This window comes from Triticum dicoccoides, chromosome 6A (assembly GCF_002162155.2).
Source record: "Triticum dicoccoides isolate Atlit2015 ecotype Zavitan chromosome 6A, WEW_v2.0, whole genome shotgun sequence".
NCBI lineage: Eukaryota > Viridiplantae > Streptophyta > Magnoliopsida > Poales > Poaceae > Triticum > Triticum dicoccoides.
Window position 1 is genome coordinate 109,486,014 of NC_041390.1, and position 25,595 is coordinate 109,511,608.

General features: G+C 43.8%; 2 protein-coding genes across 2 annotated transcripts; one reads left to right on the plus strand and one right to left on the minus strand.

Annotated features, from left to right (window-relative positions):
• The first annotated feature begins 9,470 nt into the window (after nucleotides 1-9,470).
• Nucleotides 9,471-13,423, plus strand: LOC119315361 (probable arabinose 5-phosphate isomerase). Its single transcript, XM_037589993.1, has 3 exons — nucleotides 9,471-10,391; nucleotides 11,449-11,672; nucleotides 13,000-13,423. Exons 1-3 carry the CDS (start codon nucleotides 9,723-9,725, stop codon nucleotides 13,154-13,156), a joined length of 1,050 nt encoding a protein of 349 aa, XP_037445890.1. The 5' UTR covers nucleotides 9,471-9,722; the 3' UTR covers nucleotides 13,157-13,423.
• Nucleotides 13,424-13,557: 134 nt separating this feature from the next.
• Nucleotides 13,558-18,207, minus strand: LOC119315363 (single-stranded DNA-binding protein WHY2, mitochondrial-like). Its single transcript, XM_037589994.1, has 8 exons — nucleotides 18,091-18,207; nucleotides 16,474-16,559; nucleotides 16,293-16,390; nucleotides 16,111-16,203; nucleotides 15,408-15,502; nucleotides 15,241-15,314; nucleotides 14,415-14,503; nucleotides 13,558-13,952 (listed from the first exon to the last, which is right to left on the minus strand). Exons 1-8 carry the CDS (start codon nucleotides 18,126-18,128, stop codon nucleotides 13,830-13,832), a joined length of 696 nt encoding a protein of 231 aa, XP_037445891.1. The 5' UTR covers nucleotides 18,129-18,207; the 3' UTR covers nucleotides 13,558-13,829.
• Nucleotides 18,208-25,595: the final 7,388 nt, after the last annotated feature.

Below are 25,595 nucleotides of genomic sequence, written 5' to 3' on the forward strand. Positions count from 1 at the left end.
CTTCTCTGAATTCTTTTATGTATGATTGGTTATCTTTGGAAGTCTCTTCGAATTATCAGTTTGGTTTGGCCTACTAGATTGATCTTTCTTGCAATGAGAGAAGTGCTTAGCTTTGGGTTCAATCTTGTGGTGTCCTTTCCCAGTGACAGTAGGGGTAGCAAGGCACGTATTGTATTGTTGCCATCGAGGATAACAAGATGGGGTTTATATCATATTGCATGAGTTTATCCCTCTACATCATGTCATCTTGCTTAAATCGTTACTCTGTTCTTTTGAACTTAATACTCTAGATGCATGTTGGATAGCGGTCGATGAGTGGAGTAATAATAGTAGATGCAGGCAGGAGTCGGTCTACTTGTCTCAGACGTGATGCCTATATACATGATCATACCTAGATATTCTCATAACTATGCTCAATTCTGTCAATTGCTCAACTGTAATTTGTTTACCCACCATAATACTTATGCTCTCGAGAGAAGCCACTAGTGAAACCTATGGCCCCCGGGTCTATTTTCCATCATATTAATCTTCCGTCAACAAGCTATTTCCTTTTCCGTTTATTTTTCTTTGTTTACTTTGCATCTTTATCATAAAAATGCCAAAAATATTATCTTATCATATCTATCAGATCTCAGTTTCGTAAGTGACCGTGAAGGGATTGACAACCCCTTTATTGCGTTGGTTAAGAGGATTTTATTTGTTTGTGTAGGTGCGAGGGACTCGTGCGTGGCCTCCTACTGGATTGATACCTTGGTTCTCAAAAACTGAGGGAAATACTTACGCTATTTTGCTGCATCACCCTTTCCTCTTCAAGGAAAACCAACACAGTGCTCAAGAGGTAACACTCATCACTATAAGCCTTGCAAGCAATGTGACTAAAGAGTTATTTATGGGATGATGCATTACATAATGAGTAAAGATACTTGTCGATAACAAGATTGAACTAGGTATAAGGATACCGACGATCGAATCTCGGGCAAGTAACATACTGATGACAAAGGGAACAACGTATGTTGTTATGCGGTTTGACCGACAAAGATCTTCGTAGAATATGTAGGATCCAATATGAGCATCCAGGTTCCGCTATTGGTTATTGACCGTAGATGTGTCTCGGTCATGTCTACATAGTTCTCGAACCCGTAGGGTCCGCACGCTTAACGTTCGATGACGATTTGTATTATGAGTTATGTGATTTGATGTACCAAAGGTTGTTCGAAGTCCCATATGAGATCACGGACATGACAAGGAGTCTCGAAATGGTCGAGACATAAAGATCGATATATTGGAAGGCTATATTCGGACATTGGAAAGGGTCCGAGTGATTCGGGTATTTTTCGGAGTACCGGAGAGTTATGGGAATTCGCCGGGGGAAGTAGTGGGCCTTAATGGACCATACGGGAAAGGAGAGAAGGACCTCAAGGGGTGGCCGCGTGCCCCCCCATGGCAAGTCCGAGTTGGACTAGGGAGGGGGCGGCGCCCCCCTCTCTTTCCTTCTCCCTCTCCTACTCCTTCCCTCTCTCCCCTCTTGGAAAAGGAAGGAGACTCCAACTAGGATTGGGAATCCTAGTTGGACTCCCCCTATAGGCGCGCCCCTCCTAGGACGGCCTCCTCTTCCCCCTCCTTTATATACGTGGGCAGGGGGCACCCCAAAGGCACTCCAAGATTTGTCTTAGCCGTGTGCGGTGCCCCCCTCCACAGTTACACACCTCGATCATATCGTCGTAGTGATTAGGTGAAGCCCAGCGCCGGTAACTTCATCATCACCATCGCCATACTGTCGTGCTGACGGAACTCTTCTTCGGCTTCAACTGGATCAAGAGCCCGAGGGACGTCATCGACCTGAACGTGTCTAAACGCGGAGGTGCCATACGTTCGGTACTTGGATCGGTTGGATCACAAAGACGTTCGACTACATCAACCGCGTTACTAAACGCTTCCACTTTAGGTCTACGAGGGTACGTAGACATACTCTTCCCTCTCGTTGCTATGCATCTCCTAGATAGATCTTGCATAATCGCAGGTAAAATTTTGAAATACTGCGTTCCCCAATAGGATCTCCGCTGGTTTACCGAAGTCGGCTTTCGTCTTCATGGTGAGACTCCGCTCAGTTCCAGCCAACCGCGAGATCGGGACAACGTGGCTTCTGGTGAAAATCGTGCTTGACTGCGGTCATGGCGGATGATGGTGGCGTCTCGGACGTCGTTCCTTTCTCGAGGCATCGTCGTTGCAGGTCACGTCAACCTGGTCGGAAGGTTTTAGGGGAAACCCTAGATCTGGATATACCGGATCGGACGATGGTGACTTTCGATGTTGTTCTCCTTCCCAAGGGCATCGTTTTGGAACAAGTGTTGGTTGGAGGGGACAAGAGGAGGAGCGGCATGGTATCGGATACGTCGACAACGGTGGGTCTCAGCGGCATGGAGCGGCGGAGTGTCGCCGGTGGGCGTGTGATGATGGACGAGCGCAATATGATGGCGTTGTCTGGCATCGTGGTGGCGTCAACGACTGCTAGACCGGGCAAGGTTAATGCAGCAGTACAACACTAAAGATGGATTGGTGACAGGTGGTTACGGAGGCCTCATACCTGGCAGGCGTCTTGGTTGAGGAGTGCGCTAGACTGGTGGGCGACCCATACCCGGCAGGCATCCTGGTTGGGACCTCAGGTCTTAGATGTTAGGTTTGGCTGCGAGGTCTGTTTGGCATTAGTGTTGGGGAACGCAGTAATTTCAAAAAAAAAATCTACGCACACGTAAGATCATGGTGATGCATGGCAACAAGAGGGGAGAGTATCGTCTACGTACCCTCGTAGACCGTAAGCGGAAGCGTTATGACAATGCGATTGATGTAATCGTACGTCTTCACAATCGACCGACCGAAGATACGGCACCTCCGCGATCTGCACACATTCGGCTCGGTGACGTCCCGCAAACTCACGATCCAGTAGAGCTTCGAGGGAGAGCTTCGTTAGCACGACGGCGTGATGACAGTGATGATGTTGCTACCGGAACAGGGCTTCGCCTAAAGCACCGCTACAATATTACCGAGGTGGATTATGGTGGAGGGGGGCACCGCACACGGCTAAAAATCAATGATCAACTTGTGTGTCCATGGGGTGCCCCCTCCCCCGTATATAAAGGAGTGGAGGAGGGGGAGGGGGGCGGCCTCTCTAGGCGCGCCCCAAGGGAGTCCTACTCCCATCGGGAGTAGGATTCCCCCCTTCCCTTTGTTGGTTCTAGGAGAGAAGGAAGGAGGAGGAAGAAGGAAGGAAAGGGGGGGCGGCCCCCCTCCCAATTCGGACTGGGCTGGGGGGGCGCCCCCTCCTTTGCTTCTTTTCCCTCTCTTCCACTAAGGCCCAATAAGGCCCATATACCTCCCGAGGGGTTCCAGTAACCCCCCGGTGCTCCGATATACTCCCGATTTCACCCGGAACCATTCCGATGTCCAAACATAGGATTCCATTATATCGATCTTTACGTCTCGGCCATTTCGAGTAGGGGTGGAAAGTGGTAGCGGATAATCCGAAATATCCGATATTCGTATTCGAGAAAATGCCTATTCGTATCCGAAACATCCGCATCCGAATCAAAATGGAAATGGAAATTATCCGTATCTGAATTTATTAAACAAATAATAAATAAAATATGGTAGGAGATTTTGACACAAATATGGATATGGAAGTGGATATATCCATATCCGGATAAGATTATGGGAGGTAATTTTCAAAATTCTAGACCCAGTATTCCAATTATCCAACATAAAAGCCAAATAATGGGTCAAATTTTACTCTTTATATGATTAAACTTATAAATTATTATGCATTACAATAGTATTTCTTCATAAACCTATTTATCATTGACTTATTGTATGTCACAAGTTGATTATTTCAGGTCACATAGCTATGGACTAATTTACTTAAGCAATATGTTGATATTATTCGTATCCACTCCGAATTAAGAAAATATCCGATACGTATCCGTATTCGAATAATATCCGAGCCGCATCCGTATCCGATAACATCCGTATTCGGATTCGTATTCGTTTTGAAAATATGAAAATGGAAGTGGTAAGAGCACTATTCGATCCGCATCCGATCCGTTTCCACCCCTATTTCGAGACTCCTCGTCATGTCCGTGATCAAATCCGAAACTCCGAAGTACCTTCGGTACATCAAAACACATAAAATCGTAATACCGATCGTCACCGTACGTTAAGCGTGCGGACCCTACGGGCTCGAGAACTATGTAGACATGACCGAGACATGTCTCCGGTCAATAACCAATACGGAACCTGGATGCTCATATTGGTTCCTACATATTCTACGAAGATATTTATCGGTCAAACCGCATAACGATATACGTTGTTCCCTTTGTCATCGGTATGTTACTTGTCCGAGATTCGATCGTCGGTATCTCAATACCTAGTTCAATCTCATTACCGGCAAGTCTCTTTACTCGTTCCGTAATGCTACATCCCGTAACTAACTCATTAGTTGCATTGCTTGCAAGGCTTATAGCAATGTACATTACAGAGAGGGCCCAGAGATACCTCTCCGACCATCGGAGTGACAAATCATAATCTTGATCCATGCCAACTCAACAAACACCATCAGAGACACCTGTAGAGCACCTTTATAATCACCCAATTATGTTGTGACGTTTGGTAGCCCACAAAGTGTTTCTCCGGTATTCGGGAGTTGCATGATCTCATAGTCATAGGAACATGTATAGTTATGGAGAAAGCAATAGCAACAAACTAAACGATCATCGTGCTAAGCTAACGGATGGGTCAAGTCAATCACATTATTCTCTAATGATGTGATCCCGTTAATAAAATGACAACTCATGTCTATGGTTAGGAAACATAACCATCATTGATTCAACGAGCTAGTCAAGTAGAGGCAAACTAGTAACACTTTGTTTGTCTATGTATTCACACATATACTAAGTTTCTGGTTAATACAATTCTAGCATGAATACTAAACATTTATCATGATATAAGGAAATATAAATAACAACTTTATTATTGCCTCTAGGGCATATTTCCTTCAATTAGACCCAGATTTTCAGCGCCCCTTCATCAATTGGATAGGAGTAGCGACAGTTGTTGCCTAGATGGTGGCTTTGGTCTTACTGTTGTATGACTTTGTAAGGTCTTGTGTAAATAATTAATAAAGTGGCCGCATGCATCGTCCAGATGCAGAGGCCGGGGGTCATCCTTCTTTTCTAAAAAAAACTTTCAATACGAGTAAAACATCAAATAGTGTTATTCACCTGTTAATTTGCATCAATTTATGTTCTATACACACAATGAATCTCGACACAAAAAGGATAAGAACATAATATGCGACATATAAGAGAAGAAAGGCATATATTATGTAGAACATTACATGGAGCACATTATAAAGCCATATCATTTGCTGTCTTCCGTTATGTTGTAACAAATCTTCTCTTTAGGGCATCCCAATGCTTGTCTCTTATCATGGTTTCATATAAAAATATTGAGGTGACACAGTAATTAAATAAGAAAGAGGGGCGTTGTATGTTAGTGAAGATACGACTCTTAGCTTGTTTCCCTAGGTCCAGTGTAGCTTCTTATCCTATCTTTTTCCTTCCCTTCTCTCAATAAACGGCCACAATGTTGAGAAACTTTATCCCTAAACCAACGAAATACAACATCACTTATATACAACACCTAAAAGACATTGGGAGTACCCACAATGCATTGGATCATGACAAAAAAGGTGGTGACATCCGTCCGGGTCTATTAGGCCCCCTCACATTTTGTGCTAGTCTGACCATACATGTGCATAACAAAATATGAGTTATATGCAGCAAAAATATATGAGTTATATTTAGTTGCATGGTACTTCTTGATCGCAAAAATTAAACAGAGATGATTGCAATCATGATGGACACTTATGCGATGTAATCTTGAAAGCACAAAAAGAGATCTTGCTACATAGTACTTCTACGAACCCATGATCTAGAGGGTGGACTACTCACACCTCATGTGAGAGTAGTGGGGAGGCATAGTTGATGAAGATGTCGACGTACTCCAAACTGGGAAGAGAATTCCAATAGGCTACGCCTGGAATCATGACTATCTTGCTGCAGTGGCGATATATAAATTCTTCTTAATTAGATCAGTGATCACACAGTTTATATAAGCTAGGCACGAATACCCAAGTCAAGGGAACCTGTGAACCTGTGCGTTCCACACACTATAAGGGTAGACCCTAGGGCCTCGTTGTACCAAGGTCCACATGGGGCCCACAAGACCCCCTGGCTCCATCTTTTGCAAGTTTTCCAAAGTTTTTAGGATTTGGGAGGCATTAAACATGTAATACTTCCCTTCTGCAATAATTAGTAGGTTAGTCCAGTGAACATTGAAATATTTAATAAAATCATAAGAAGTTGACAAATAAACTTCAAAAGTTATAGACACGCTTTAGAACGTATCAACCATTGACTCCCATAATGAAAAAACGATACACATTTTACATTTAGTACAAGGGAGGATCCTCAGCTTAGGATGCATCAACACCCTTGACTAATATACTATTTATGGTTGAATCCCCAATGGAATACCCAACTGTCATTGGAAATAATTAAGGTAGAAACCCAACCACAGCTTTGAGTTATGTGGCTTCCCTACAATCCCATACATCATGAACGAGAACTCGCCATATTTTATCTAACTAGACATGTTGAAAAACCTATTATGCCTATCTAATGTGCATGTGCGCACATGCACTATCATGAAGGTTCGCATCATATTAAAGCATACTAATCATACTAGATCATCGGCGCCATAAAGACATGGGAAACTACATACTCTTTTCTAACACATGTATATAAAGTTGCAGTAAATCATCGGGGAAAGACTAATTGCATACTACACCATGTCTTAGTAGGGAATTATAGATGTTCTACATATGAGAAACAACGGTAGGAAGGACAAAGATGGCGATGACGTGTAGGTTCTTTCGAAGTCTAGGGGGTGAACAAAATATTAAAAATCTAAGACCAAGTAGAGGTCTAGTCAATTCTAATTCTTAGCATTAAGATAATCTAGTGGCTAGCTAAAGCATGCAACACATGCAAATCTATAAAAGAGCAAAGCACACAAGCTAAATTTACATGCAATGTAAAGAGTGTGATGGTAGAGATTACAAACATGGGGGCTCGATGATGTTCGTCGTCCGGAAAGTTGGTGCTATACTAGTCCACATTGATGGAGGCTTCGAACCGCATATGTTCAAACACCATGAAGGTCCTGGTTTCCACGCTTACAAAGGGCCCACAAAGACCAAACAACCTATTCCGCCATGGCCCTCACAAAAGGTCAAGCCTTACAGATGGTATATATTAATGAATTACGTGATCTTCAAGCCCTCACAAAATTCTTGGTTCCTTCACGCCTTGAAGGCTCAGAGTCACAATAAGCCCGATCTAGGAGGTGCGCACCCCTCCAAAAGTAACTAGACCGAGGTTTCTTGGCAACAAATCTCTTATGCTTGAAAATATAATCTCATGCACACTCAAAGCCTTGTAGAATGGATCCTTGGATTGGGGAGGTTAGATCTTTGAAAGTTTGACTTGAAATCAAAGAGGAGAGGAGAGATTCAAAGGCTTGCCATGGATATTGGAGTAAAATGCCATTGAACTTAGCACAAGACCTATGAGTTCTCTCAATAAATGTGTTTGTAATGAAGCTCTCTCTTTTGTGACCGGGCAAGATAGGTTGCATATCTATACTATCTATACTACTATATAGTGTACGAGTCCTGGATTGCACCTAGAGCATCAATCCTAGACACTAATCTCCTAAATCTAACGGCTGAGATTGGAGGGATTCGCAGTGAACAGTGCCTGCAGCTGAATCTACTTGGTTCTGGAACCATAACAGTGCCTGCAGCTGAATCTACTTGGTTCTGGAACCATAACAGTGCCTGCAGCTGAATCTACTTGGTTCTGGAATCATCGCTGCACCGTGTCATACCTTCCTGAAAATAAGACCTATGCCTCCTCTACTATGCTGCAATTGTCAGGTTGTGATGAGTAAAAAAAGAGAGTTGGTTGTGAGCCGATGTGAGATGGTCTGGAGGAGAAACTAAACTTGAAGTAAACAATTTGTGGGTTCCACCACGTACTTTTTTTATATTCTTCAAAAATTTCTGGATGACCGCAGGCAGTAGATGCATTTTATACTACCAATTAGTAAATTTCTAAACTCTATTTCGTGTGCATCAACAATATTTTTTTTGCTCGGAATTCATTTTTCAAAGTATTTTTTTTTGGAATCACACCATACTGTTAAGACGTGCATTGCACGTGCATTCGTGCATACACACTAGTTATATATAGGTTGAACAAAGAAAATTTGACTGTTGCACACTTCTTCATACAGCTGGGGAGGGCGGGGGGTGATCAACTCGAATAGCTCAACTTTCATATAGCTCGGATGGTCCATCTATGTTTCATATCATGAGCGATGAATTTTGTGTTATGTTTGATGAACAAGCATGTTGAATTTGAGCTTGTGGACTGATGAACTATGTATTAATTATGTAATGGATGTGTTTTATTTGTTTTGGATTAATTTGACATGAGTTTGATATTATTATTCTTGGGTTTATTGGGTCGAATAAACTTTAAAATGTTTGATAGCTGAATGTTTGATAGCTGAAAAATGACAAAATTTCAGGGCACTAGTTTTACGGTAGAATTTTGTTTGGTCCCCAAATACCTTATCTCTGCTGCCCTAAAATAATTTTTAAGCATTGGCTTGTACATCAACTATTGGAGATGCTCTAACATTGGTATCTCCATTCCTAACTTCTTTTCCTCGCTAAAGATACAGGCGATATGTGACATGTGGAGACATCGACGATTTATTTTTACACAAAGTCCTTGATAAAATCTATCATGAGCAACCAGGGCCCATCATTTTTGCTGGCCTTGCATCTTGGAGGGATGTATTTTATCGTCTGGATACCTTTGCATATGCTACCAGAATTGATGGGTCCCAAACTCTTCTTTTTCTTTTGAACATGGTAGAGACATAAGCGCTCATATATATACGCATACACTCATCCCTGTGAACGTACATACGCATACCCTACCCCTATGAGCATCTTTAATAAACTGAGCCGGTATATCATCTTGAGATTTACGAAGTCATCATAGATGCCTCGTCGCCGACGAAAACACCTCCTTCCACCGAAAGCAAATCATCGAAAATCATGAAATAAATTCAAAAATAATACGAGCACCGGGACTTGAATTGATTGGTCCCACACTCTTCTGCGACGTGACGAGCCTGCGAATGAGAGCACGTGGGTCGCGATCTCGGGCCGTAAACCCACACTTTGCTCGACGTGTCGGTCGATCTATCCGCAGTCTCGACACCGAGTTGGCCACCCCCTGCCATCCTCAATCACCGCGCGACCATCCCCGTCCTACCGGCATCCGTCAATGCCACAGGCAGCGCTGATGCAATCATGCAAACCGCCAGAGCGCACCACAAATCTATCCGCGTCAAAATCCCCTAATTAATCAGCTCGTAGCGCACTTCCTCCATTAGCTCCAGATCGCCGCGGGGACGCGCAAACGACACACACCCGCACACCCCTCTCTCCCGCGGCGCCCGTTTCACCGCAGAGAGAGCCCATCCTGCTCCTCCCGCCCCCTCGCCGCCGCGGCATTTCCGCGCGCGGCGTCATGGGCTCGCTCCCGGTGCTCTCCCCGGCGGAATGCGCGCCGCTGCCGCCGGAGGGGACGCGGGCGACGGTGGCGGCGTCGGACCTGGCCGCGCTCTTCGACGCGCAGCGCCGCCACCTCGACCACTTCTTCGACCGGCTCGACATGCCGCAGGCGGCGGCGTTCGCGCAGGCGCTGCTGGACGCGCCCGGGGCCGTCTTCTTCACCGGCGTCGGCAAGTCCGGCATCGTGGCCCGCAAGCTGGCTCAGACGCTCGCCTCCCTCGGCTTCGCGCGCGCCGGGTTCCTCTCCCCCGTCGACGCGCTCCACGGCGACATCGGCTCCGTCTTCCCCGGGGACGTCCTCGTGCTGCTCTCCAAGTCCGGCGCCTCCGACGAGCTGCTCGCGCTCGCGCCCTGCGCGCGCGCCAAGGGCGCCAAGCTCATCTCCCTCACCTCCGCGGCCTCCGGCGCCGACTGCCCGCTCGCCGCCGCCTGCGACCTCAACGTGCACCTCCCGCTGCAGGGAGAGGTCTGCCCCTTCGGCCTCGCGCCCGTCACCTCCACCGCCATACAGATGGTCTTCGGCGACACCGTCGTCGCCGCCATCATGGAGGCGCGCCGGCTCACCAGGGACCAGTACGCGTCAAACCACCCCGCCGGAAAGATCGGAAAGACCCTCATCTTCAAGGTATACCTTCCTTCATCAGCAAGCTATCCTGCATTATGAACATTATTATCAGTTTTTGGCAATTCCGTGTGCAGCCACCCAATGGGACATCGGATCTAAAATCAGATCTTATACAATTACTAATTTGTACTTGATGCATTGCGTATCGGTGACCTTCTTTGTATAATTTCCTCAGGTGAAATGGTGTACACATGATACGGCATGATTTGGCAATTTTGCCACTATCCAACCAACTTTTTGTTTCTATTTGTGATTATATATACTTGTCACTATCTCTTTCATGAGACGTCGTGGGGTTATAACGATGTGGTCTGCTGTTGATAAGTTCTTTTCGCCTTGTGCTCATGCAACAGCATAGATACTTCGTAATAGAAACTTGCTTAGATGAATGCATGCTTTTACTTGTGTTGTTTAGTAGTATGGTTAAAAATGAGAGAAAACCTGCATCATTTCCCCAACTTGAAATGCTGTACACATGATGCGGCACATGCTCGTTATGTTTTCACGATTGTGTCACTATCCATTCAACATCTTGTTTCTGTTGCTGTTTCTTGTCACCTTCTCTTTTTTTTTATGACACCTCTTGGAATTATAGCAATGTGGTCTGCTGTTGATAGGTCGCTTTTCCCTTGTGTTCATCAGATAACAAAAATACTTTGGCACATATTTTGCATAACAATACAATCATGCTAAACAGATGGATGCATGTTTTTGCCTTTCTTGTTTAGTAGTATGGTTACACAATTTAAAGCAAGCCTACATCATTTTCTCTAACTGATTTATGTCATTGTATTAAAACTCATTTAACTGATCTATATATTCATACAGAGTTTGGAAAACTATCAGCACCATGTTGAGTTTTACCTAAATTCGTACTTTTTTGGCCAGAAACGAGAACAGATAATAATATGGTCATACAATGTGAAATACTTGCATCTTGTAACCATGAGAAATTACGTTATCCTTTAATTAAAACAATTGGTTCTTTTCTTGTGCATGTGGAATGTTCTTCAGGTAATAGTGTGTCAAAATCATAACCTGCAAAACTGCCCTGCAGGTTAAGGATGTCATGAAGAAACAAAATGAGCTTCCATTGTGCAAGGAGGGAGATATGATAATGGATCAACTTACTGAGCTCACTAGTAAAGGTTGTGGCTGTCTTCTTGTGGTTGATGATGAGTATCATTTGATTGGAACTTTCACCGACGGAGACCTCCGGCGTACACTCAAGGCAAGCGGGCCAGCTATTTTCAGTCTAACAGTTGGAGAGATGTGCAACAGGTTTGTCTCTGCTCAGTCTTTATGTATAGCGTTATCTTTTCTAGTAGAGCCAGGATTTGGAAAACTATCTGGAATAATACTCTGGAAAATGGTAAACTGGGTAATAACATGGCTGGCATCGTTCAACAAAGATATCATCCTTCTTTGGCATAAAGAGCCTTTTGAAACAAGATGAAGTTAAGCACAAGTGTTAAAAATAAAACCGGTCATGAAAAGAGACTTTTGTTTCTTTCCTCGCCGTTTAACAAGTGTTTCTTTTTAGAATCAAAGGAAATACTCCCTCCGTCCCAAAATAAGTGTCTCAACTTTGTACTAACTTCTTTAGTACAAAGTTGTGCTAAAGTTGAGACACTTATTTTGGGCTGGAGGGAGTATATGCTAGGCCCTCCGGTCCATAATAAGTGTCGCAGTTTTGAACTAAGGTTAGGATCGGAGGGAGTAAATTTTATCATGTACCCTAAACCTAATGTGTCATTTCTTACAATATATACTTAAATTACTCGTATGAATATTCTGTCAGTTCATGATGAGGACTGGCTACCGAGTGTTCTGTTAAAAGTCCAGTTTCCTTTGTTCAGAGTTAATTTCAGTTATTCTGTTCACTGGTCATTCTAGTTGAATCTTTGGTCTTCAACAACTAAACTTTCTGCATGCAATGGTTGTCTTCCACCTAGTAATGTTCCTTATTTTCTTAGTTAAAGTGGTCTGATGCCCCAGATAGGATCTTGATAGCTCAATAACGTACTCCTCGTAATTGTCCTGTGGTTGTCCTGTGGTGCAACAAGATCTGGTAACAGAGAGTATTGTTGTCAGTCCTTGACCTGTTCTTGTCATGTCCCAATAAAGGACCACAGCTCCCATGAGGGCAGTGCTGATTCTGTGGATGTGAGAGGCAACAGCATGCCATTTGCCTGTAGTGATCACCTGGTAGGGTGTTTTGAGCTGTCACTGAGGAGATGGTGATTTGCCCAGCTGCTAGTGAGTGAGCGCATGCCTGGTGCATTGGTTGTTCAGTGTAACTCTTGTTATGCCCTGGGATTTGTGGTTCATGACAACATGCTACTGGCTAGCCACATTCAGATCTCAATGACCCCGCACTGTGCGCTCTGTTTCTCAAGCGCATTTTGGTCACTTTATTAAGTTCCCCTCAAGATCCAGAGTACAAATAGCATAAGTTAGAAGTAGCTTTGAAGAATGTGGCATCATCTTGTTATAAAACTGAATCAACCCAAACCAATTTCCTTCTGTTCTTTTGCATGTGTTCTGTTGGTATGCTTGATATGATCTAGAGCCCCCTTCACTAACAGGCCTGCTTGACCTCTTTCAGGAACCCAAGGACAATCACCGCGGATGCAATGGCCGTTGAAGCCATGGAGAAGATGGAGTCGCCCCCTTCACCTGTGCAGTTCCTGCCTGTCGTCGATGACAAAAACGTCGTGTCTGGGATCATTACACTGCATGGGTTGGTCTCCGCTGGATTGTAACCAATTCTTTGTGTGTAGCCTGTCCTGGTTCTTTGTGGTTCTTTGCACCTGCTTGTCCTCCCAAGACATCAGATAAATTCTTGTGAATCTGATCGACATCATCTTATCGCTGTTGTAGCATCTGTAGTCTAGATATTTGAAAGAGCATGTGTTCGAAGGCACTACCTCATCGCCCCATAGCCCCTGTGTATAGTGTTTTGTTAAGAGGAATATGTGGAATCTTGTTCGTTGGTTGTTCAAGTGGAGCTGAAGTCAAATAAATCTTAAGTTGTCAATTCTTATTTTCCTTTTATGTGCGTCAAAGGCAATGGTTGCTGTAGCGCACTCCGGTTTGTGGCAGATTTGTGATATATTCAAATGACTCCCAAGCATCCAGACATTTGAATCACACACAGTCCACAGGATTGAACAGCCACTGAGGACATCAAACGCAAGTTATAGCTTAATCTAGAATAGACATTCGCCATGAATCTACACGTGCACTGAACAGACACAAGAGGTTTCATGGTGCTTTTCATCCTAACTTCAATCTCCTTGGGTACCATAAAATCTGAGAGTTCCCTAGTTTGATCAGAAAAGAAACACAGTTCAACATCCCACACCTCCACACATTCAGTGGCGACCTGTGGCGGTGTTTAGAGCCCTCCGGCTATCTGCTGCTAGGGGGAAAGCTTCACCTGTCCCACTCCGAAGCTGGATTTGGCCGCTCGAACCTAGGCTTGCTAGCTGAGGTCGAGGTGCTTTGAGGGTGAGTCGATAGGGCCTGGTCCCAACCCATGATATGCGGCAATGCAAACTGCACAAATGCATACATATAGCGAGTAGTCAAAAGACATCATAAATGTACATGTAACGTAATCATAGAGAAGCAACAACACAAAATTTGTTGGCAACAGCCTGAATCTGCTTGTTATGACTCATGAGTCATCACTAGTAGTTACAATGATATACTTGAAAATCGCGTAAATAGAAAAGCAAATATGAGCACCAGGGGCCAATGACCCAAGCAACTTTGTGGAAGAGAATGAATCCATGCAGTATGACACAAACCTGATGCTATAAAACGGAATGCGGTGAAATAGAGCTATGATAAAAGTTCAAGTACACCAAACCTACTATTGTTAGTTATGCATTGCCAGCATGTCAGTTAGTTGGACTAAATCTGTCGATTCAATTATCAGCGGGAATTAGGGTAGTCAGGATAACCTGGTAATAAACTTCTGCATCAATAGATGAGAATGGCAACATGGAAACTTACACTCAATGCCGTGCGCATAACTGCAAATTCAGCTTTTGTTACAGGGACTGAAAGGCGTTCGTTGGTCTTCTGCACATTATTCAGAACAGCTGAAAAGAAGATTGTCATGTATCTCTTGCCAAAATCATTCAATGATAACACAAGAAAAGGAAGCTAGCAGAATAACACAAACATACAGAGATAGTAGTGGACAAAGAAAATATAATAGCTCTGTACAGTGTGCTGAATAAATATGGTGAATAGGATAACTATAGAGCAGAATCATTCCCTTTTATCAGGCAGTTGTTTTAAGATTCAGAGATAAAATCCCTCGGAAGTCAAATTAATGCAAGAGATTGTACTTGAGCACGTGGGCAGGACCAATATAATTCACAAGTTGACTAACTCCTAGGCTCTGTTGAGCATTCTAGATTTAGGCTATGGCGGACAGATGGCACAGCTTGAGTATTGTGTCATCTACAAAAGTACAAATATCAAGTAGCCATAGGCAGGCACAAAGCCTTTTAAGTCATCTAAGGCATGCTGAATGATCTAAGGCATGCTGAATGCATCCTTTCAGAAAATAAAACAGACTCATGTGATGAAGAGAACAATTTCTTCGCAACTCTGAAAATGCTAAGGCCTTGACATGGATAATTATGACATTATGTTCAGTTAATAAAATGATTTTTAGTCCACTCCTTGCTAGGTTCATGTAGAAGACAGAGATTGGACATCCCAAAAATGATGTGTGCGTTTGGGGGGAGGGCGAAATCAATTACTATCGAAAATAATAAATAAGGTACATTAGAACTTAGAAAGGCGATACGATCCATAAGTCACTTACTTATGTTAACAAAGTATCCATTGTCACTGCCAAGAGGAGTGATTGACAAAGATTTTTTCACTTGGCCTTCATGACTGGTGAAATGTTGGTGTAGTTAGAAGGCTAAAACTAAAAGCACAAAGTATATGTATGTAACTTTTTATTCTTTGCACAATACTATCACAAACCTTGATTTCATGGAAGGATCATGGAAAAATTCACATGATTCAGCAGGCCCAAGACTTATCAAGCTCCCAACTTCAGTAGGTGACAGAGCAAAGAGCTGTAAAACAAATGTTCCAGATCCATAAAGCCCAATGCAGTATCGAGTTTTAGACAATGTATTCCTATGTTGTGCGTACAAAAACAAATTTACAAAGAGGAACTTAAAAGCAAAAGAAAACAGTGCGGTTGTTACAAAGAGAAATATCAAGATACTTTTGGTCTTCGCTGCCAGCTGAGCCTATGACCAACAACAGAAAAAAAAAGGGAGTACAAACTACAGATGATCCTTTAATGGTTGAACTAAATGCAGGATGAACCTTCCTTCCCTCTTGACTATTGTTGTGTGCATAGCTAATTCATGCCAAACGCAACTATTAATTTCATTCTTTAATTGTAGCAAACATCCTGCAAGTTCGCTTCCATTTGTTATGGCTTACTAAAAAGTGCACACTTCATAATTTTTTAGTGGAGTTTATATCCAACATAAAGTAATAACAGTACTAGCAATGGTCATGTATACTTTAGATATGAATACTGGTCACAGTAATGATTTGGTCTGGAGTTCATGGCAAGAATATGGATAAAATGGGCTATGACTAGGAATTGACCTGCTTATGACCAGTTTCTACCACTAGGAAATACCAAATACACAAGAAAATATTTTACCTGTTTCTTTGTATAGTCGTACTTCCTTTGTCCAACTGCCGGGAAAAAGGTCAACATTACTGACCCATTCCTGTCCACTCGAGATCCTCCAGACTGATAACATACAAAAAATCATATATATTGGAAGGCATTGCTTGCTAGAAGCTTAGACGTGGAACACAAAGATATAGAAGTAAACATACTTCAACTTTGGTGAATAAAGGAAGGATAGGACTTATAGAAAGTGCAGCCTTTCCCTTGAACACAGTGTAGCTCGCATACTTTTTAACAGATGCATTCTCTGCAGATAAAGATGTTCTTGCAGTTAGCGAATGAAGCATGCAGCGGGCTGTGTAAGAATAAGTATATAAACTAAGGCTGTACCATCAACATTTGCAGCTGAAGTTGAAAGCGCGTGCTTGAATGTCAACGAACCGCTCCAGAGAACATCTTTTAGGTCAGTGACTCCCCTGCAAAGGACAAAGAAAAACTTATTGTACACCCATTGCAACTGGTCGAAAAACTGCAGAACGATATTACAACAAAGAACTACTTGAGTCTCTAATTTAAAGGTTGGGTAATGATCCATCTGTTTAATTCTATAAGTCAGACATGCTTTTCAATATTCAAACTTCACAATATTTTTTACCAATAATAAGTACAGCTATAGATAGGTTATGTGATAATATCTGGAAGTATTTTTGCTACAATCATGATTTTGTAGTTATGAACAATATGTTGTACAAGGAACATACATCAAACCTTACATGTGGAGGGCCAAATTAAGTCAAAGCGCACATTATACAAACCAACAGACCATAAATACAAGAGAAATCACATAGGGCATACAAACAGAAAACATAATATTTAAGATGAGACCCTCTGTGTCTGTACATAAATACAAGAGAAATCACAAAGCATGTCAAACAGAAGGAAAAACTGAACAAGATTAAAATTGATCAGGTGACAACAAATTGCTAATTTCAGTGGTGTCATCATTTTTACAAGGGCGTGGCAAGCAGCATCAAGTTGAAACAACAATGAGATCCTGGTAGTATCAAATTCTGTTTTGCTAAAGCACATCTAGATGTGCCCTAAGTATTGCACATCTAAGTCCTATATCACTGATATTGCACGGAGATTCGTGTGGGTATTTTCTTTCTGGGTGTGTCTAGGGCACATCTAGATGTGCTCTAGTTATTACACATCTAAGTGAGTGAATCAAGCACAAAGAGGAAAAGAAAAAAGGAAAAAGAAAATATCCACATGAATCTCAACGTAAGATCAATGATATGATATAGGACTTAGATGTGCAATACTTATGGCACATCTAGATGTGCTTTAGCAAAACTGTTTCTCTTTATTATTTTTATTTTCCTTTTTGTGTTTGATTGGGTCACTTAGATGTGCAATAACTAGGGCACATCAAACTATTAAAATTGGCACTAACAATTTACTGTCTTAGTTGGTCATTGTATCCATACACATTTATGCACTTCGAGCACTGATTAACATATGAACATATAGCTACTATGATGACCAAATTTGATCCTAACAGTATGACTAGGATGATTGTTCTCCAGCAAATGAAACAGTCAGAGCGCAAATAGCATCAAAATCTACGCCTAGAAACAACATGGCCATATTCTGCAGAAATTTAAAGGGCGGAGAAATCGACAGGTAACCAACTCCGCGCTCTTACCACAAGTCAACTCTAAACCCTAAGAAAACCCCCCAGCCAAATTTATGCAAAATAAAATCCCGAACGAAATCCCCCGAATCGACCGAGCACGCGCGCTCACGGACTCGGTCGAGGGGCTGATTCGCTTCAGCAAGCACACCAACCCTCGAAATCGGGACACGGGGACAGGGAAATGGTACGGCGGCGGCGGCGGCGGCGGCTAGGGTCTCCCATTTGGCGCGCGCCCGAGGCGGGGTCGCGCCGAGCGGAGACGGGGAGGGGGAGGGGGAGGGGAGGTTTAGGGTTTCGCGGCAGCTGACCTGGAGGTGGAGGGGAGGAAGCGGGAGAGGCGGAGCATTGTTGCTGCTCGTCCGTCGTTGGTCGCGCCCGAGCCCCAGGTGGAATGGAAAGCAGGCGCCGTTCTCTCGGGACGAGCCGACGGCGTTTATAGGAGTAACCCGAGAAAATGGGCTGTGGCCCAGCGCCAATGCCCAGAACCCGCGACGATATTCAGTTGTTTTTCTTTTTCTTTTTTGCGGATAGATGTATTCAGATTGTAATCATTTCTCTCAAACATTTTTCCGACAAGGGGAACATATTAATATCGCGGATATACATTTCTCTCAACATGTGTGTGACATATACTCCCTCCGTTCGGAATTACTTGTCTTGGATATGAATGTATCTAGAAATAAAATACGTCTAGATACATCCATTTCTGCGACAAGTAATTCCAAACGGAGGGAGTACTACATTCTAAAAAACATGTGTGGGGTGTTTCCGTTAAATCATGATGCAGCAAACATATATATATTTAGAAAGAAAAAAAAGACCATGTATCAAAGTTGGTCAACCCTTATAAAACAACCTTACAAAGATTAATTATACATAAATTCTTGTGAAATCGATGTCATCTTTCTTCCTCTCAACGGCGGTCGGCGGCTAGGGTGAAGATCTCGTTCCTTCCAGGTCCTCCGACTAGCCTGTGGATTCACATCCCCTCTAGATGCCACTCCAGCAGTCGGTGGCAGGGAAGTGAATCCCAGTGCGACTTCGGCTATTAATTCAGGTTAGGGTTTTTCAGTCCTCACTGGGGCAGTGCTTCATCTTCGAGATGGTCTCCTGCCTTTGATCCATCTCAAGTTTGTTCGTTAGGATGGAGTCGACAGACCTCTGGTGTAGATTTCTGTCGTCTCCTTAGGTGACGAGGTTAGAGTTTCTTGTCATGCACAACGACAACAATATTTGGTGTCAAGCCGTTTGAATTGATTCAAGGGTTCAACAACAACAACTGAGCTGGTCCTTAGGGGCACATGCAAAAAGACCTCCCAATTGTCATTGACAAGGTCAATCCTGTTAGGGAACATAGTAATTTCAAAAAAAATCCTACGCACACGCAAGATCATAGTGATGCATAGCAACAAGAGGGGAGAGTGTTGTCTACGTACCCTCGTAGACCGGAAGCGGAAGCGTTAGCACAACGCGGTTGATGTAGTCGTACGTCTTCACGGCCCGACCGATCAAGCACCGAAACTATGACACCTCCGAGTTCTAGCACACGTTCAGCTCGATGACGATCCCCGGACTCCCATCCAGCAAAGTGTCGGGGAAGAGTTCCGTCAGCACGACGGCGTGGTGACGATCTTGATGTTCTACCGTCGCAGGGCTTCGCCTAAGCACCGCTACAATATTATCGAGGATTATGGTGGAGGGGGGCACCGCACACGGCTAAGAGAACAATCACGAAGATCAACTTGTGTGTCTAGAGGTGCCCCGTTACCCCTGTATATAAAGGAGCAAGGGGGAGAGGCCGGCCGGCCCTTGGGGCGCGCCAAGGAGGGGGGGAGTCCTCCTCCTAGTAGGAGTAGGACTCCCTTTTCCTAGTCCAACTAGGAAGAGAGAAGGGGAAAGGAAAGAGAGGGAGAGAGAGAGAGGGAAAGAGGGGCCGCGTGTTGGAAATATGCCCTAGAGGCAATAATAAATTGGTTATTATTATATTTCATTGTTCATGATAACCGTTTGTTATCCATGCTAGAATTGTATTGATAGAAAACTCAGATACATGTGTGGATACATAGACAACACCATGTCCCTAGTAAGCCTCTAGTTGACTAGCGCATTGATCAATAAGATGGTTACGGTTTCCTGACCATGGATATTGGATGTCGTTGATAACGAGATCACATCATTAGGAGAATGATGTGATGGACAAGACCCAATCCTAAGCCTAGCACAAAGATCGTGTAGTTCGTATGCTAAAGCTTTTCTAATGTCAAGTATCATTTCCTTAGACCATGAGATTGTGCAACTCCCGGATATCGTAGGAGTGCTTTGGGTGTGACAAACGTCACAACGTAACTGGGTGGCTATAAAGGTTCACTACAGGTATCTCCGAAAGTGTCTATTGGGTTGGCACGAATCGAGACTGGGATTTGTCACTCCGTGTAACGGAGAGGTATCTCTGGGCCCACTCGGTAGGACATCATCATAATGTGCACAATGTGACCAAGGAGTTGATCACGGGATGATGTGTTATGGAACGAGTAAAGAGACTTGCCGGTAATGAGATTGGACAAGGTATCGGGATACCGACGGTCGAATCTCGGGCAAGTACAATACCACTGGACAAGGGGAATTGAATACGAGATTGATTGAATCCTTGACATCGTGGTTCATCCGATGAGATCATCGTGGAACATGTGGGAGCCAACATGGGTATCCAGATCCCGCTGTTGGTTATTGGCCGGAGAGTTGTCTCGGTCATGTCTGCATGGTTCCCGAACCCGTAGGGTCTACACACTTAAGGTTCGATGACGCTAGGTTATTAGGAAGACTTGTATGTGATTATCGAATGTTGCTCGGAGTCCCGGATGAGATCCCGGACGTCACGAGGAGTTCCGGAATGGTCCAGAGCTAAAGATTTATATATGGAAAGTTGTTGTTCGGGTTCCGGGAAAAGTTCGGTTTTTTCCGGTATTGTGCCGGGAAGCTTCCGGAAGGTTCAGGAGGATTCCGGAGGGGTCTGGAGGTCCGGAAAATGTTCCACCACGTCTAATACAGAAGCATGGGCTGTAGGGGGCGCCCTAACCTTAATGGGCCAAGGGCACCAGCCCTCCCAAGGCCCATGCACATGAAAGAGGGGAAACCCTAAGGGGGATGGCCTCCACTTGACTTGGGAGGCACTCCTCCCCCCCCTTGGCCGCCGCCCCCAACCCTAGATGGGATCTAAGAGGGCTGGCCCCCTCTCTCCCCACCTATAAATAGTGGAGGGGTGGGAGGGCGGCCACACCCTTGAACCTGGCGCAGCCCTTCCTCCTCCTACACCTCCTCCTCCTCCATAGTGCTTGGCGAAGCCCTGCTGGAGAACCACGAGCTCCATCACCACCACGCCGTCGTGCTGCTGTTGGACTCTCTTCCTCAACCTCTCCCTCCTCCTTGCTGGATCAAGGCGTGGGAGATGTCTCCGTTCCGTACGTGTGTTGAACGCGGAGGTGCCGTCCGTTCGGCGCTAGGATCATCGGTGATTTGGATCACGACGAGTACGACTCCATCAAACCCGTTCACTTGAATGCTTCCGCTTAGCGATCTACAAGGGTATGTAGATGCACTCTCCTTCCCCTCGTTGCTAGATTACTCCATAGATTGATCTTGGTGATGCGTAGAAAATTTTAAATTTCTGCTACGATCCCCAACAGTGGCATCATGAGCTAGGTCTATGTGTAGTTTCTATGCACGAGTAGAACACAAAGCAGTTGTGGGTGTCGATATTGTCAATTTACTTGCCGTTACTAGTCTTATCTTGATTCAGCCGCATCGTGGGATGAAGCGGCCCGGACCGACCTTACACGTACGCTTATGTGAGACTGGTTCCACCAACTGACATGCACTAGTTGCATAAGGTGGCTAGCGGGTGTCTGTCTCTCCCACTTTAGTCAGATCGGATTCGATGAAAAGAGTCCTTATGAAGGGTAAATAGAAATTGGCATATAACGTTGTGGTTTTCGCATAGGTAAGAAATGTTCTTGCTAGAAACCTATAGCAGCCACGTAAAAACTTGCAACAATAATTAGAGGATGTCTAACTTGTTTTTGCAGCATATGCCTTGTGATGTGATATGGCCAAAAGGATGTGATGAATGATATATGTGATGAATGAGATTGACCATGTTCTTGTAATAGGAATCACGACTTGCATGTCGATGAGTATGACAACCGGCAGGAGCCATAGGAGTTGTCTTTATTTATTTATGACCTGCGTGTCAGCATAAACGTCATGTAATTACTTTACTTTATTGCTAAAGCGTTAGCCATAGTAGTAGAAGTAATAGATGACGAGACAACTTCAAGAAGACACGATGATGGAGATCATGATGATGTAGATCATGGTGTCATGCCGGTGACAATGATGATTATGGAGCCCCGAAGATGGAGATCAAAAGGAGCAAAATGATATTGGCCATATCATGTCACTATTTGATTGCATGTGATGTTTATCATGTTTTACATCTTATTTGCTTAGAACGACGGTAGCTTAAATAAGATGATCCCTCTCTAAAATTTCAAGAAAAGTGTTCCCCCTAACTATGCACCGTTGCGAAGGTTCGTTGTTTCGAAGCACCACGTGATGATCGGGTGTGATAGATTCTAACGTTCGAATACAACGGGTGTTGACGAGCCTAGCATGTACAGACATGGCCTCGGGACACATGCGAAACACTTAGGTTGACTTGACGAGCCTAGCATGTACAAACATGGCCTCGAAACACGGAAGACCGAAAGGTCGAACATGAGTTGTATAGAAGATATGATCAACATGAGATGTTCACCGTTGATGACTAGTCCGTCTCACGTGATGATCGGACACGGCCTAGTCGATTCGGACCATGTTTCACTTAGATGACTAGAGGGATGTCTATCTGAGTGGGAGTTCATTAAATTAATTTGATTAGATGAACTCAATTATCATGAACATAGTCTAAATTGTCTTCGCAAATATGTTATAGATAAATAGCTCACGTTGTAGCTCCCTGTTTCAATACGTTCCTAGAGAAAGATTAAGTTGAAAGATATTGTAAGCAATGATGCGGACTAGGTCCATAGTCCGAGGAGTGTCCTCACTGCTACACAGAAGGCTTACGTCTTTGATGCACCACTTGATGTGCAAACCCCTACAACGTCGTCTGTGGATGTTGTGAACACCTGACAGACACATTTTGATGACTACCTGATAGTTTAGTGCACCATAATTTACGGCTTAGAATCGGGATTCCAATGACGTTTTGAACGCCATAGAACATATGAGATGTTCCAAGAGCTGAAATTGGGATTTCAGGCTCATGCCCGTGTTGAGAGGTGTGAGACCTCTGACAAGTTCTTTTGCCAACAAGATGGAGGAGAATAGCTCAGTTAGTGAGCATGTGCTCAGAATGTCTGGGTGCTACAATCACTTAAATCAAGTGGGAGTTAAACTTCCAGATAAGATAGTGATTGATAGAGTTCTCTAGCCACTATCACTAAGCTACTAGATCTTCGTGATGAACTATGACATGCAAGGGATGGATTTGATCCCGGAGCTGTTCGCGGTGCTTAAGACCGCAAAAGGTAGAAATCAAGAAGGAGCATCAAGTGTTGACGGTTTAACAAGACCACTGGTTTCAGGAAGGGCAAGGGCTAGAAGGGAAACTTCATGGATGGCAAAATAGTTGCCGCTCCAGTGAAGGATCCCAAGGTTGAACCCAAACCCGAGACTAAGTGCTTCTATTGTAAGGGGAACGGTCACTGGTAGCGGAATTACCCCAAATGCATGGTAGATAAGAAGGCTGGCAACTTCAACAAAGTATATATGTGTTATTAATGTGTACCTCACTAGTACTCCTGGTAGCACCGGGGTATTGGATACCGGTTCAGTTGCTATTATTGGTGACTTGAAGCAAAAGCTACAGACTAAACGGAGACTGGCTAAGGGTGAGGTGACGATGTGTGTTGGAAGTGTTTCCAAAGTTGTTGAGATCACCATCGCACACTCCATCTGCCTTCGGGATTAGTATCGAACCTAGATAAATGTTATCATGTGTCTACATTGAGCATGAATATGATTAGATCGTGTTCATTGCAATACAGTCATTCATTTAAGTTAGAGAATAATGGTTATTCTGTTTACATGAATGATACCTTTCATGGTCATGCACCCTATGTGAATGGTTCATTGAATCTCGGTCGTAGTAATACACATGTTCACGCCAAAAGATGTAGATAGTACCACTTTCTTGTGGCACTGCCGCTTAGGTCATATTGGCGTAAGATACATGAAGAAACTCCATGTCGATGGATGTTTGGAGTCACTTGATTTTGAATCGCTTGACACATGCGAGCCATGCCTCATGGGCAGGATGACTAAGACCCCGTTTTCAGGTACAATGAAACGGGCAAGTGACTTGTTGGAAATCATACATGCTGATGCGTGTGATCCAATGAGAATTGAAGTGTGCGGTGGATATCGCTATTTTCTCATCTTCACTGACGATTTGAGTAGATATAGGTATATTTACTTAATGAAGCACAAGTCTGAAACGTTTGAAAAGTTCAAGCGATTTCAGAGTGAAGTTAAGAATCATCATAACAATAAGATCATGTTCCTACGATCTGATCAAAAGGGGATTTTTTGAGTTATGAGTTTGGCAATCACTTAAGACATTGTGGAATTGTTTCACAGTTGAAGCCACCTAGAACACCACTGGGTTATGGTGTGTCCGAACGTCGTAATCGAACCCTATGAGATATGGTGCGATCTATGATGTCTCTTACCAATCTACCGTTTTCATTTTGAGCTTATGCGTTAAAGACAGTTGCATTCACTTTAGATAGGACACCATCTAAGTCCGTTGAGACGACGTCATATGAACATTGGTTTGGCAAGAAACCAAAGTTGTCGTTTCTTAATGTTTGGGGATGCGATGCTTAGGGCTTCAGCCGGAGAAGCTCGAACCCAAAGCGGACAAACACATCTTCATAGGATACCCAAAGGTGACAGTTGGGTACACCTTCTATCTCAGATCCGAGGGCAAATTGTTTGTCGCTAAGAACGGGTCCTTTCTCGAGAAGGAGTTTCTCTCGAAAGAATTGAGTAGGAGGAAGATAGAACTTGATGAGGTTGTCGAACCTTTACTTCAACCAGAGAGTGATGCAACACAGAAAGATGTTTTCTGTGGTGCCTACATCTGTTGAATAGGAAGTTAATGATAGTGATCATGAAGCTTCGGATCAAGTTGCTATCGAACCTCGTAGGTCGACAAGGATATGTACTACTCCTAAGTGGTACGGTAATCCTGTCTTAGATATCATGTTGTTAGACAACAATGAACCTACGAGCTATGGAGAAGTGATGGTGGGCCCGTATTCCGACAAATGGTTAGAAGCCATGAAATCCGAGATAGGATCCATATATCAGAACAAAGTATGGACTTTGGTGGACTTGCCCGATGATCGGCAAGCCATTGAGATAAATGGATCTTTAAGAAGAAGACGGACGTGGGCGGTAATGTTACCGTCTATGAAGCTCGACTTATGGGAAAGAATCTTTTCACAAGTTCAAGGAGTTGACTACGATGAGAATTTCTCACCCGTAGCAATGCTTAAGTCCGTTGAAATCATGTTAGCATTAGCTGTATTTTTCGATTATGAAATCTTACAGATGGATGTCAAAACAAGTTTTCTTACCAGTTTTCGTAAGAAAAGTTGTATGTGATACAATAAAAGGTTTTGTCGATCCTAAGGATGCTAAAAGGTATGTTGGCTCCAACAATCCTTCTATGGACTAGAGCGAGCAT